Source organism: Schistocerca piceifrons, chromosome 1 (genome assembly GCF_021461385.2).
Source record: "Schistocerca piceifrons isolate TAMUIC-IGC-003096 chromosome 1, iqSchPice1.1, whole genome shotgun sequence".
Lineage (NCBI taxonomy): Eukaryota > Metazoa > Arthropoda > Insecta > Orthoptera > Acrididae > Schistocerca > Schistocerca piceifrons.
The window spans coordinates 1,025,645,966-1,025,660,230 of record NC_060138.1 but is presented as its reverse complement, the minus strand read 5'-3'; the positions used below and the strand labels follow the sequence as shown (position 1 = coordinate 1,025,660,230).

At 40.5% G+C, this 14,265-nt stretch overlaps 1 protein-coding gene across 1 annotated transcript in view; it reads right to left on the bottom strand.

The window, feature by feature from the left end:
• Positions 1 to 3,780: 3,780 nt before the first annotated feature.
• The window catches only part of LOC124777326 (phospholipase B1, membrane-associated-like), a 61,744-nt gene continuing 51,259 nt past the window's right edge, over positions 3,781 to 14,265 (bottom strand). The window contains exons 5-7 of the mRNA XM_047252689.1: positions 13,893 to 14,047; positions 8,712 to 8,877; positions 3,781 to 4,512 (exon numbers count right to left, since the gene is read on the bottom strand). Coding sequence (XP_047108645.1) covers positions 4,355 to 4,512; positions 8,712 to 8,877; positions 13,893 to 14,047 — 479 coding nt within the window. The 3' untranslated portion in view covers positions 3,781 to 4,354. The remainder of the gene's footprint in view (positions 4,513 to 8,711; positions 8,878 to 13,892; positions 14,048 to 14,265) is intronic.

Here is a 14,265-nt window from a genome sequence, read left to right as displayed (position 1 = left end):
CTGGTTAATAAAGGCATAGCAAGTACTTGTGACTGTTATTGCAACGGACGTTTTGTAGGTCATATTGCTGACGACAGTAGATTCGTTTGCCGACAACAATAGCAGACTTATCAGTGTCCCTGTCAACCAGTTTTAAGTAGAAATACCTCAATGCAGTAGGAGTTGTCCAGGAGAAATGAATTTAAGTTAGATTTTCAACTTGATTTGATACCTGTCAGAAATTTACGTTACTGGCCAGACTGTCAAATAATTTTGTTTGCTGCGTATTGATCTCGTTTCTGAGCCACTGACAGCTTCGATAATGGGTAATAAAAGTCAGTTTTCCTTCTAGTCTTTCAGGTGTAGTCTGCAAAGTTATTCTCAGTTTTTCGTGGATTTATGACAAATTTCATTAGCGAATATGTGTATGTATTGTGTCGACGCAGTTGAAATTCCCAGATCCATTGAAGAAGTACCTACATGTCGTCCGTGGTTTAACACTACATGTCATTCTTGCTTAACCCTTTCCTACTATCAGGACTTCCTTTCTAAGTGATGAGTTATTCCAGAAAATCATTCCATAAGACATTACTGAGTGAAAATATGCAAAATATGTCAGGAGGTTTATTCGCTTGTTTCAAAGATAAGCAATTTAACGAAGAGCAAAAGTAGCTGAACTTAACTGTTTGAGAAGCTCAGTAACAAGCTGTTTCCAGTTAAGGTTTTCATTAATATGTACACCCAAAAATTTGGATCATTCTACTCTGTTTACTGATTTCTGCTAATGCGCTACGTCAGTTGCGTGTACTACTCTATTTGTTGTACAGAATTGTATACAGTGTGTGTTTTAAAATTTATGACGAGTCCATTTTCTCAAAAACTCTTCATTATTATTTGGAAAATATCGTTTAGCGTCTCGTCTGCTACTTTCTCTTTAGTTGGATTTAATATAACCCACTATTTCCTCCAAAAAGTATCAATTCTGCTTGTTGAATGTTAAGTGGAAAGTCATTCACATTTATAGGGAATAGTAGTAGACCCGAAATTTGACCCTCTGGGACTCCTTATGTGATTTCTCAGCAGTTACAAAAATTTTCTAAGCTTCCGATATTATTTGCATTCTGTTTGTAAGGTATGTTCCAAATAAGGTGTGTGTAAAGCCATCTACTCAATAGAACTTGATTTTTCTGAGAGAGTAACATGACATACACAATCAAACGCCTTGGAAAGATCACAGAAAATACAAACTGGCGACATTTTACTATGTGAGGCTTGTGCTGTTTGATGAGTGAACGTTTTAAGAGCATTGTCAGTCGAGCAGCTCTTCTGGAATTCAAACTGTGATATACTCAGTAAATTGTTTCCACTTCAGGTGAGACTACCCTGGAGCATATTACTTTTTCGAATATTACAGGAAAAGATGTCAGTAAGATTTTGGGTGACAGTACTCTAAGTCGTTTTCGCTACCTTTCTTTTGAAGAGGTTTAACAGTTGCTTATTTTAAGCTGTCTGGAAAATTCCCTGTGCTCTTGACGCATTGCATGTATCATGAACCATTAATTGTTGAAGTGGAACTACTTTTCAGCATTCTATCTGAAATTCCATCAACACCAGATGAGATTTCGTTTTTTTAGAATTTTTATGACTCTGTTAATTTCAGTGAAGGGTGTTGGTGTTACTTATAGCTACTTAAAGTTTTGTGGAATGACTTTTTTAATATGTTATCATGCTTCTTGAACTGAATTCTACTTCTATGACTGCATGCACTGAGTGGATAGATGCCAATGTGGAACGAAGGAAGAAAGCACTTTACGATTAGGCCAACAACGTCACACGACTCTTTATTGTACCGCCTATACGTCGCCCTGATAGGTGAGACGTGCAGCATTTTCTAGTGTGGCTTTCGATATAATCTTAGCCCACCATTCGGCGTGTACCTGTACGTACCATGAGGTACATCTTGAGCTTCCAATGACGTTTTTCCATCAGTAATACTGATATTTACGTTCTCTGAAGTGAGATGAAATGTGTGTGCTTGTTGGGAGTCCCTTGGTCTAGAGATGACGTCTTTGACTACTAATCTCAATGTCGTGAGTACTGGGTTTGATTCCAACAATTACTTTAAGCTTGAATAAGACTCATCATCAGCGAAATTCGAAGACTTACGGCGTCAGCATTCACCCTCACTCTGCATGTCAAAGAGGCTGGAGAAGTCGACAGGGGTTCAGGCTACCCTCGTACATCTGGGATGAGAAACTACCGTTAAGAAGGAAGAATCAGCATTGCAACGTCATGAACATGCAGAAGGCAATGAATTAAAACAACATATGTATTCATGAAATAGCACTGTAACATTTTGAATCGTAGAGGGTCTTGAGTATAAATGCTGTTGAACATATTCAAATTTGATAAAAAGAGATACAAAGGTTCTATATAGAAACAAAGAGTATCAGTGAAGTGAAGTGGCTTTGAAGATTTCTGGTCAGATGAAAATGGGATAATATCACCAACAGTAGAAAATTTATGACTAATAAGATGTCAGCGCACAGAGTGAGTTACTCTTCAGTGATGCTCATTAGAATCTATCCCAAACCAACACCAACATCAACAAGAGTTCGATTACATATGTCGACGTCACAAGCCCAATATCAAGAGATAGAAGAAGAATATGAGGCTGTAATTCAGTATGTAAAGGAAGATGAAGAGCTAATGATCGTGGGACAATGGAAAGCCATACTAGGGATAGGAACGGACGACAAAATTACGGGCGAATAGGAAATAGGTAGGAGGAATGATAGAGGAGAGAAACCCTTTGTGTTCTGCAATAAATTTCACCCAGTAACAGCGAACATGATTTTCAATATAGAAAAAAGGATGAGGTATCCTTATAAAAGGTCTAGAGAGAGCGAAAAATAACAGCTGGATTACATCAAGGTGAAACAGAGATTTTCAAATAACACCGGATAGTAATGCGTTACCAACAGCAGATAGATACTTAGATTATAATTTAGTGGTGATGAAAAGTAAGTGGTGCCTTAAGAGAATCATTAGGAAGAATCAATGTGTAAAGAAGCGAGGTACTCAGTCGCTTGGAATGGTGGTGCAGATAGAGATGGCAAGTAAGTAACTCTGCAGCTCTTAGCTGGGCTACTGTCCTGAATACATAAAGCACAGCCTTTCTTCGCCGTAGCACTAGGAGAGGAGATTGCTGGGCCCATCGCTTAAGCCTCCTTTTACTCCAATGAAGGGTCACCAGTACTCAGTTTGACAGAAAGATTTGTGGATCTTCGGCCGTCTCGGACGGACTGGAAAGTGGAAAAGTTCCTGCCCCTAAAATGAAACCCGAGCGGAAAAGTGTAAAGAAATCCATTATAATATGATTCGTAAAATAAAACTGGGCCGTAAAATATGTTATGTCATAGGTAAAACAACTAACATCTAACGTCATCCTCTCTGGACGTGGATGACGAACGTTATCTTAAGACACATGAAATATTTCCCAGGTCAATTTCATTTTTCCCATCCTGTATAAAATGTTACTGTATAGTTCCATTATTTAGTGATGTGATTAATAAAATGAAGAGTTCATTTCATTAAGGCATACAAGATTATTTATAAATTTAACTGTAAATAGCTATACTAAAAACCATTAATTATACCTCCACGTAAAAATCAAGATTTCAAATTCAAAAATTACATTTCGCACTCATATGTATATTCGTGAGGTATAATTATTACAACCAAAACAACAATTTTAATAAAAATTCATTCACACTTTTTTAACAAAAAACGCGTCTATTTTGAATCAAACTCCTTTGGCATGATAAATGAGTCAATCTGTGTAATAGATAACTTTAACTTCCGGCAACAATGAATCTGATAGAATCAGGTTTCGATAAAGAGAAATAGAAAAGAACAGATCGTTAATTGTTGTTCAAATGGAGTACTTTACAACAAGTTCTAAGACCAGAGATTGTAAAAATGCTATTAAGGAATGACAGAGTGAAATAACGATCATTTTTTAAATGAGCTGACGCTTGCACGGACTGCCCAATGTAGATCAGAAACGGTTAGCCTTTGTGTCATTACATACACAGTGGATAATATGACTGCAATGATCATCGTTTGGTTTTCTATTCTTTACCTGCAGCCTTGATTGCAGAATAAATTACGCTGGTTTTCCCCTGTTGTGTCAGCCACAATTACGTCTTTTGTTCGCTAGAAGAATGTTGTGGTTAGCATCAACAGGTGAAAGTGAATTCCACTAGATGTCTGCAGCTGGCAGTAGTAAGAGAGGCAGCCCTATAAATCTCAGTTAAACCTCTAAGTGCTTGACCTTTCCCCTCTCTAAGTGATATATGGCCTTTACAAGGTGCTACTGCCGCCCGGTATCAAAGAACTTGTTGGAGTTGTTGCGGGTGAAGAAGTACGCCGCCTCCGCAGAGGGGCACAGAAAGCGCTGCATCAGAGGCCGCCATCCCTCCGTCTTGTTGCCCACGGGCTCCAGCATGTTGTTCCACAGCGCGTTGGCGACTGCAAACAAAGGATAAACACATCACTACCGTCACTCCACATCCAGACAGTGTGAACAATTGAAAGGCACCAATATGTATCATTGTCTGAACGTCCTGATACGGTCTGACAAAAATAGGCTACATGGCCACCATGCACGAAGCGCTGGAACACTAGCGGACGTCACACACACACGTGGTCATTCTAGTAGTAGCTAAACACCAACAAATGTTAAAAACCAAATTGTTATCCATAACTATCCATAAATGATTTTCTTCATTCTGTCGACTGTCTTCAATTTTTTAAAGAGAATAACATCTTTTCTTATCTTGAATTACTATTCGCATTCTCTTGAAAGTGTGGAAAACATTAAATTGAAATTTGGTGCAAAAATAAAAAACATAAAAACGAAAGTACAATATTTTTATATATATTTCGATAGACAGAACAGTATTTATTCATGTACATAGATGTATTTAACAAGAACGCTCTTCGCACCCCCGTTGAAAGTTTAATTTATTTTCGTGTATCCTGTGATGAAAAAAATCTGACTTTTATTAAAAACTAATATTCTGTATTTGTCAATTAATATTTCCCATTTTTGATAAATGTGGAATTTACATAAAACTAAAGTAAATATTTCTGCTAGAGACATTGACATTAGTGATTTCACCATCAGAAAACCTATTATAGCACGTACTGGGTTACTGACATATACGCTAATAAGCTAGAAATCTTCCGCACATAAGAGCGCTCGGAAATCTTCTAATCTTCAAAGGTGATTTTTTGTTTTTAGTTTTGTTGTGAATTGTATAGTACTGGCTTTAATATCAGTGCAAATGCAGTGTGTGAAGACATCCACATCATCCCAAACATTTTTGATCAAGTGCGGCAGTCCACTGGATGCAGTTGATAGGTATTCTGTAATGCTGGAGGCATTGCTTTGGAACATACAATTAGTTTTGTTCGTTTACTTTTAGCGTTAGATTCGGCAATAGTGTCAATTTTTCAAACTTATTTTCCAGGTTTTACGGAATATAGTAGATATCTTTTAGTCCCTTTTATTTGATGTTCATTTTTATGTTTCATGCCCTTTATATTCAGGACAATTTTAAATGTGAACATTTTAGGCTAAGTTTTGCGATGACTGTTATGGATATAAGCCACATGTTTCGGAGGTTTCGCCCTCCATCATCAGGTGAATTTATGTCAATTAATAGGACAAATACGTGTTGGTTTTATAAATACAAAAATACAGAACATAAAACTCTATTACCCAATAGAAGTTAAAGACAACTGCTGGACCTAGAAACATGTATCAGCTGACTTGATATATGAGTGACTAACAGAACGCAGTACGTTTATGCTTGTCGAGTAACTTTCAACATAAATCAAAGAAACAACGTGGTTATCCCGATGAGCATGATAGGATTTCTAATGTTCTCACTGAACATGCAGATAAGATGAACAATGTTATCCGATTGTTCGTTAACCACGCTGCTTTCTGCATGCTGCTTTCGTCATGGACATTTCAACGCTTCTGAAGCAGCCCAAGTCGACTGTTGTAATTGTGAAAGTGGAACGTGTAGGAACAACCACAAGTAAATCAAGAGCAGCCATACCAAATGAGCTAATGATCAGGGATCGTCGAGCATTGTGGAGGGTCGTTGTAAAAAAGGGTCGTTGTAAAAAAGCGTATGAAATCAGGGGAAAGAATAACCATTGAGCTCCAAAGTGCTACGAACAGTCCAGCTAGCACAGTGGCTGTGTGTATGGAGTTAAAAGAATGGGTTACAATACTCCTGCAGCTTCTTACGAACCACACATTTCTGGTGTCACTGCAAAGCGATGCTCGAGGTGGTCCAAAGAGCGATGGCACTGGGCAGAGGATGACTGGAAACGGGTGATCTGGAGTGATGAATCACACTGTACCTTGTGGCAATCCGATGGAAGGGTCTGGGTTTGGCGTAGGCCTGGAGAACTTTACCTGCCATCAGGAGCAAGGGCGAAAGTGAAGTGCGGAGGAGGTGATGTTGCCTAATGGGGTGTTTTGCTTGGTTAGGGTGTGCTCCCCTTATTGTGCTAACAAAACGCTCTGTACGGGATATGAACACGTTTGCTTACCGTACAGCAGTGGTTCCCAGCCTGGGTATAATTACACCCTAAGGAGTAAAATGAAAATTTCTGAGGATAAAAACAGAATTGTTCATTTTAGTTTCGGTAACGAAACGAAATAATTTTTAAAGCTATTTCTGTTATCGCTAATTCCTGAGACTGTAATACTTATTGCATAAGTCGACAACAGTACATTTTTAGATATTAGCATTAACGTGTGACACAATGTGGTGAAACGAACATATGAACGAAAATTTCCTCACGTAGTCCACCGACTACATACATACTTCTTACTATGCATCTACAACAACAAAATGGAGACTTATACATCATAAATACTGAAATATCTCATTAAAATGCCTTTTCGTAGTTGTTGATAGGTCCCGCAATACACCAGAAATTGCTTCATTGTTCACTTCGAAGCAATAAACGAACTGACTGACAGTGCGACAACAATAATTACGTAATGGCTACTCCACTACTGTAAGGCCCACACTTTACTATTACTATATTATTATTAGCGGCAGTCTTCAGACACAAAGCATTCACAATCTGAAGTTGTCCGATATCTGCCAATTCAGAAGTAAGGAGTTCACCAATCAAGTGATTTTCAAGCATTATGTTTAGTGCACGTATTTTAATTTGGTTTATTTTGAACGAGGGTGCAGGATGTGAGTGAAGCAAGTGCACAGCAAGCATGTTTTGTAACTAGTGTCTACTGCCAATGAGGATAGTTAGCTTTCTTTTCCGAGATGGAATTTTAGGTAGCAATCGCGATGCACTGAAAATTGTTTCATTGTTCTATAAAAAAGCGGTGTTAGAAATAACAGTACCAATTGTCTAAAAATGTTAAAATGTGGGTTAATTCCTAAGGGACCAAACTGCCGAAGTCATCGGTCCCTAGACTTAGACACTACTTAAGCTAACTTATGGTAAGAACAAAACACACACACCAATGCCCGAGGGAGGACTCGAACCTCCGGCGGGAGGGGCCACGCAGTCCGTGTCGTGGCGCCTCGGACTGCGCGGCCATTCCGCGCGGCAGCAGTTGTCTCACTGACTCATTAGTTCATGTTTTAATGCAACTACAAGCATTAAATAACGTTTATCTTTCGTCATTTCGAAATGGAATTGCTCAAAGGAAGATTAGTTACGCGCTTATGTTGGTGGTTGATACTGGTGGTGGTATGGGGGCAGGGGTAGGGTGATGGGGACACTGTCTAATATCTGATTGCATTAAGGTTTGGGACCACGCCTTAGAGTAACAGTATGTCAAGGACACCGTAACATAAAGCATCATTTGTCAGCCAGTTCCTTGGGGAAAATAGCATTCCTGTAATGGACTGGTCTGGCCAGAGCCCTGAGTTGAAGAACCCAATGGAACTCTTTTTGGATAGATTAGAACGTCACCTGCCCTCCGAACCACAGTGTTCAACACCACTACCTTCTCTGGTTCCAGATGTTGAGGAAGAATGGACTGCCAGTCCTCCCACAGGCATATAGATACACCATTGAAAGCGTCTGCAGCAGAGTTCAAGCCGCCATGAAGGTGAAGCGTGGTCGCACATCATATTAATATTCCCTAACACGTGTTCGAATACTTTGATCAGATAATGCATGTCTAACTACTAACGTCCAGTAGTGTCCAATGCAGAAAATCAGATTGGAAGTGTTGCTCGAGTAGGAACCAACAGAAGTTAGTTACCTCATTTTTGTTCCACTCCATTTGTTGCGCTATTCGGACGTGAGTCCTTATTCTTGATGTTTACCTACAGACACCCTTAAGAAATACCTCCAAGTTTTATCGCACCTGTTTGAAATACCGCGTATGTGAGGTAATAGAGAAGGTGCACTTCAGAGACAAGATTCCATTGCATACCAAACCATCGTGCAAAGGCGACGTGCATCAGGAAAGGAACACTGCCCTTCTACGATAGCTTTTTGTTACCACTGATATGGTTCCTGAATTAATAGATCACAAAATATTTTGGAGACAAGATTAACCTGTGAGTACTAAGAGGTAAGATCCCATGTTAGTTCGAGAGTATTCAAGTGTACAGATGAAAGGACTTAACTCCTTAAGACTAGTACTCTTAAGTACTCACTGAGGGCGTGAGCTTTCTGGCTAAAGTGGAAGCAGTCAGGCGCGAAGTAGCTGAGGTCTGGCGCCGCGCCGAACCACGTGTTCACGTCAGCGGGACTCTCCACGCCCAGGAAGAACGGCTGCAGCACCACCGCGAACTCTTCGTTCTCGAAGCGATCATCCAGCGCCTGTTGAGAAAGACGCAATTGCTGAGTCTCGTGTGCCCGCTTCAACGCTCTCTCTCTCTCTCTCTCTCTCTCTCTCACTCTCTCTCTCTCTCTCTCTCTCTCACTCTCTCTCTCTCTCTCTCTCTCTCACACACACACATACACACACACACACACACACACACACACACACACACAGTACCAGTACATATTATATTAAATATGGTACAACTCTGAATAAATCCTATTACATGATTCGCAAGTGGTATATAAATTTAACGGAAATGGATATTGTTATAAACCTTACATTCAATACAGTTTTCGTAGTCGTAAGTCGATAAATTTGTATGATTATCATACAATGAGGTAAGCAGTCGTTGTCTACGGAAAATTTGCGGAAGAGGTGCATTATAAATACATTAAAATACAAATAAAATATGTTAGTTTTTGTCGTGATTCTATCATTCAGCTGCCAAGTCGAAATAATGCTTATTACACAACCACTGTGTGTTTGAATCGACTATCACAAAATAAACAAACGCGCACAATGATATTAAAAAGCAACTAAAACAGCTTACATGAAACAGAATACCGAAACATTGGCACAAATTTCGTTACATACGCATTCGACATACTTAAACAAGTTCTGCAATTTGTATGAGTTGACATGTCCAAATGACAGTTTCATAAAATCTACGTCTAATAAATTCAACATTGATGTGTCATAACTAGACCAAAGAAAGGTTTTCTTGGGAAGACACATTCGGAATTTTCAATGAATAGTCAGTTTGGTAGTGGTACGAGTAAATAAATTAAGGAAGATTATAGCTTAACGTCCCGTCGACAGTGAGGTTATTAGAGAGAGAGCACAAGCAAGAAGTAAGGATATATGGGGAAGGAAGTCTTCCACTCCCTTTTAAAGGAACCATAGCGATATTTGCCTTAAGCGACTTAGGGAAATGACGGAACGTCTAAATGTGGGTGGCCGGATGGGGAACTGAACCACCGTCTTTGAAAATGGAAGTCCAGTGTGCCAACCACTGCACCACCTCGCTCGGTTTGATAGTGGGAGGGAAGTTTGGGGGGAGAGGTTAAAATTGTTAAGAAGGCGTCCAAAGCTCGACTGTAGTCAGCAGCTTAAAGTGGACGCAGGTTGCAGTAGCTGTGCAGAGATGACGAGGTTTGCACAGGACATGTAAGAACGGAGTGTCGCACCAGAGCAGTCGCCCGACTGAAGACCACAACAAAAACAAAAACGACATTAAGCAGGTATGTGCAGGTGGCAAGTCTACAATTTATTGTTTTCAACGTCATAGCTCTGGCCATATATCTGAGGCTGTTGTTCATAATCAGCTGCATGGATACAGTTACAATTGCAGGCTTGTTATCACACTGAGAATACAATGACGTTAAATTCAAAACATATAGCTTTTATTTGTCAATTCTTGGGACTTTTCGGCTTATATTAAGAGTGATATTAAACCGGTAGAACTAAATTAAGTTTGTTGGATCTTCATGTAAGGACACAAGCATGTATTTGTGGTTCATTAATTTCGTGTCTCCTTTCCTTTCCTTTATTTTATTTTGTAAAATTGTACCGGTAATCTGATGATCTGCAATATTTCCAGTGCTTTCTACAGGTGCGGTGTACTCAGTATCTCTTGTACTTCTATAGTCTTGGACTGGAACCGGATTATAATTGAGTTCAGTTACTTTCACGACGTTCGTGTGATCATTCACTGTTTGTTATGACGACATGGGGCATGTGCTGCCACACATCTATGCCTGTTTGTGGTAAATGTCTTATAGACAGTTCATGTGACATAACGACACATGCCAGTGTCACGCTGAAGATGGAATTTGGCTCCATACATGCCCGGAATAAAGAAAAAAAGAAAAAAAAAATCAAGCAGCCGATTTTTGCACTTAGACAGCAACAGTGAAGCCCTTGAATTTCTTGCGAGCTGCAGAGCACCATGTGTGTAAAACCAAGAAGTAATCGAGTACCGCTGGCCGGAGTGGCCGAGCGGTTCTAGGGGCTACAGTCTGGAACCGCGCGACTGCTACGGTCGCAGGTTCGAATCCTGCCTCGGGCATGGATGTGTGTCATGTCCTTAGGTTAGTTAGGTTTAAGTAGCTCTAGGTTCTAGATGACTGATGACCTCAGAAGTTAAGTCCCATAGTGCACAGAGTCATTTGAACCATTTTTTTAATGGTGTACCTCCAGGACGTCTGCCAGAAACTTCTGACGGATTACCGTTGACGAACGTTTTATCTAAAGGTGAACATTAAATATGATCGAAACTACACTTCCGTCACATTTGTCTCACAATTTAAAACCCTCAGCTGCTACAATCCGACTGAATGACTGCTTTCATGAGGCTCCTGCTGATGCCCTGCCTCGTCCTGGTCATATCGAAGTTTGCATCTCTCTCTAATGGATTTGTCTTAAATAGGACGTAACATGCTATTCTTACTTCGATGACGTTCATGACGATTCGACGGAAACATTATGTCTTACTTCAGTATCTTTTTTGGCATAAAAGACAAGACATAATCTTTTATTTGTACATTTTCATCATCAGCTGCCCATTAGGTCTTAGGTGTCCGCAGCTCGTGGTCATGAGGTATCATCTCGCTTCCAGCGTACGTGGTCTCAGGTTCGATACCTGGCGGGGTCAGGGATTTTCTCTGCCTTGTGATGACTGGGTGTTGTGTGTCTTTCATGATCATTTCATCATCATTGACTCGCAAGTCGCAGAAGTGGCGTCAACTAAAAAGACTTTGCAATACGGCGGCCGAACTTCCACGCATGGGGCCTCCCGGCCAGCAATGCCATTAGGTTATTTCATTTCAGGTCTTAGGTCTTATGCTGTTCATTTGCACCGTTTCTCCTGAGATGTAAAGTGTCGTCGAACTGGAAAAACACTACTAACCGTCGGAAATATCTATCTTATGTAAGTGAATTAGCATACCCGCACTGAAACGTCACAGTGACCTATTAACTTCAGATGGTACATCCGTAGTAACGAGAATGCTATAATCTGCATGATTTTGGCCACTGAATACGTATGGCATTTTCGGAGTTGCATATAAATTGAATTAGAGAACGAAATGAATAGACTGTGCGAACAATTCGTATTTCAGCGTGAGCACGACGTCATACGAATATCCTGTAGACCACAATCGTAAGGGACGGCCAGTAAGTTTCATTTAGGAGAAGATAGCCGTGTACTATAGTGTGATTGGTGTAATAATCATTTTACTTACGTTTATCAGTTTCATCAGATAAGTCAAAATTTTGTGTTTGGTTTTCTTACCAGTATTTATGCTTAACATAGGTTTCACTGTATGTCCAGTGCACTCGTTAATCATAGTAGCATAATAAGTATCGCAGGTGGTAGCTTCCTTGAACTAGTGTCATCAAACATGATACTAGAAGGATGTTCAGCTTTTTTTTAATATTTTTCTTCAAACAAGAAAGCCTTATGACATAAATGAGATTTCTGTGTAGAAGCAGAAGGTCGAAATACGCCAATTCTGATTAGTAGTTTCAACGATTTTAATCAGTTAAATATGGATAAAAATACACCGATAAATTCCGAAATATTTTGCCTTCAGACTATTCGATTTCAGAGCTGTAATCAAACTTAGTTATTGACACATATACCGATAACACTCCATTTTTATTTTGGCATTTTTATAGTGATTTACTTTTTGTACATTTTAGCTATACCATCATCACGCCAATCCGGTTCAGTCGACGTAGTATAAACTCTATTTACATATGAACAGAGCCGGCAATCTGTCTCGAACGTTCATTTCTATTACGCTCTACTGAATACTGCTTCAAATTAGCGTTCATCTCCATTTAAAATTATGTGAATGTTATGAACTTTTGCTGCAAGTTAAAAGTGTGGGCCAGAGCAAGCTTCGAACCTGGGACTTTGTATTTTTCGAGCAGTTGCTCTATCCCATTTTTTTAAAATCTCGTTCTGTTCGTTATTGTTCGTTCCATTTGTTCGGGGAGGACGTCCCATGTCACCACCTGAAGTTCATTGTTGATCCATTTACTCATTTTGTTACAAAGGACGACGTCCCATGTCACCACCTGAAGTTCATTTTTGATCCATTTACTCAGTCATTTTGTTACAAAGGACGACTAACCTTCTGACCGAACACGCTGGCGTCCCATTGAGTTAGGCAAGCTTGAGACAGGAGTGGCCCTCAGAGGTTCATTTGCAGCAGCACCTACGTAGCTGCCTGGTTAGCGTGGTCGAAAGTTCAGCATGGTTGGCAGTCATGTGAAGTCTTCATGTTCGTTTCCCAGTACTGCCAGGCATTTTCCCTCGGTGGGAAATGGATACATTCAATCTTGTGATGAGAACTGAGGCTCTGCTTCATCGAGTAGTAGCGGTTTCATGTCTGCTAACGCGATAACAGTCCAGGGAGCAGTGTGTTTGTCCCACGCCTTTCCACACCTCATCTCGATGTGGCAGTTGGTTGAGTATTAAGCGGTGGTCGGTCGTAACTGACTAGAGGATTCTATGGCCAGAACAACAGCTTGCCTTTCCTTCTATTTTCGCGTATCTTTAAAACTTCACAGAAATTCTGCTGCGCATGCGGAAGAAAGGGTATTGCAAAGAAACGCTTTGCTACAGGCTAGGATAAGCTGTGATGGGGAGTCGTGACTCGTGCTTGGATAGCTCAGTCCATTGAGCACTTACCCGCGTAAGGTAAAGGCCCGAAGATTGAAGTTCAGTACGCAATATGCCAGGTTGTTCCAAATCAGTGAAAATAAAGGATAATTTTAATTAAAGTAAAATTAAAAAGATGATAATTTAAATTCGGATGTAAAAGCTATAATTAGGACGTGTGGCTTGGTTGTTGTCAAAAAAAGTCACAAGCCAAAAGTACAACATCCTCAGCTGAAGGTAGGCAGTGACAAGCGGTGAGTGATCTGACAGCAGCAGGTGATCGAGCACATGCAGTACGACAGAGAGAGTAGAGGAACCTTGTGGGCTAGCGGGACGGACCAGTTGTCGCTCGGCGTCCCAGTAGCCCTGCAGCAGCGCCGCGACGGACGTCGCCTTGACGCGCTCGGCGCCACCGAACAGGCAGGAGCACAGCACCAGCTGCTTCACGTGGCACACCACCGGCACGTTCTGCATGTCGCGCAGCTGCAGCAGGTCTGCGGGCACCAGAGTGACGTACAGTCGTGAAAGCGGACCGGCTACACCACAGCGTACAGGCTGTCAACAGTCGCAGTGAATCACTACTCTACTACCGCTTTGTACTAGCACTAAAGATGAAAGCCTTAGATACACTGGTAAAATGAAACATTATGACAACTTACATAGCATTGAATTCATCAAATGAACTCGCAATTGCGACTAAGGACTACCAGTC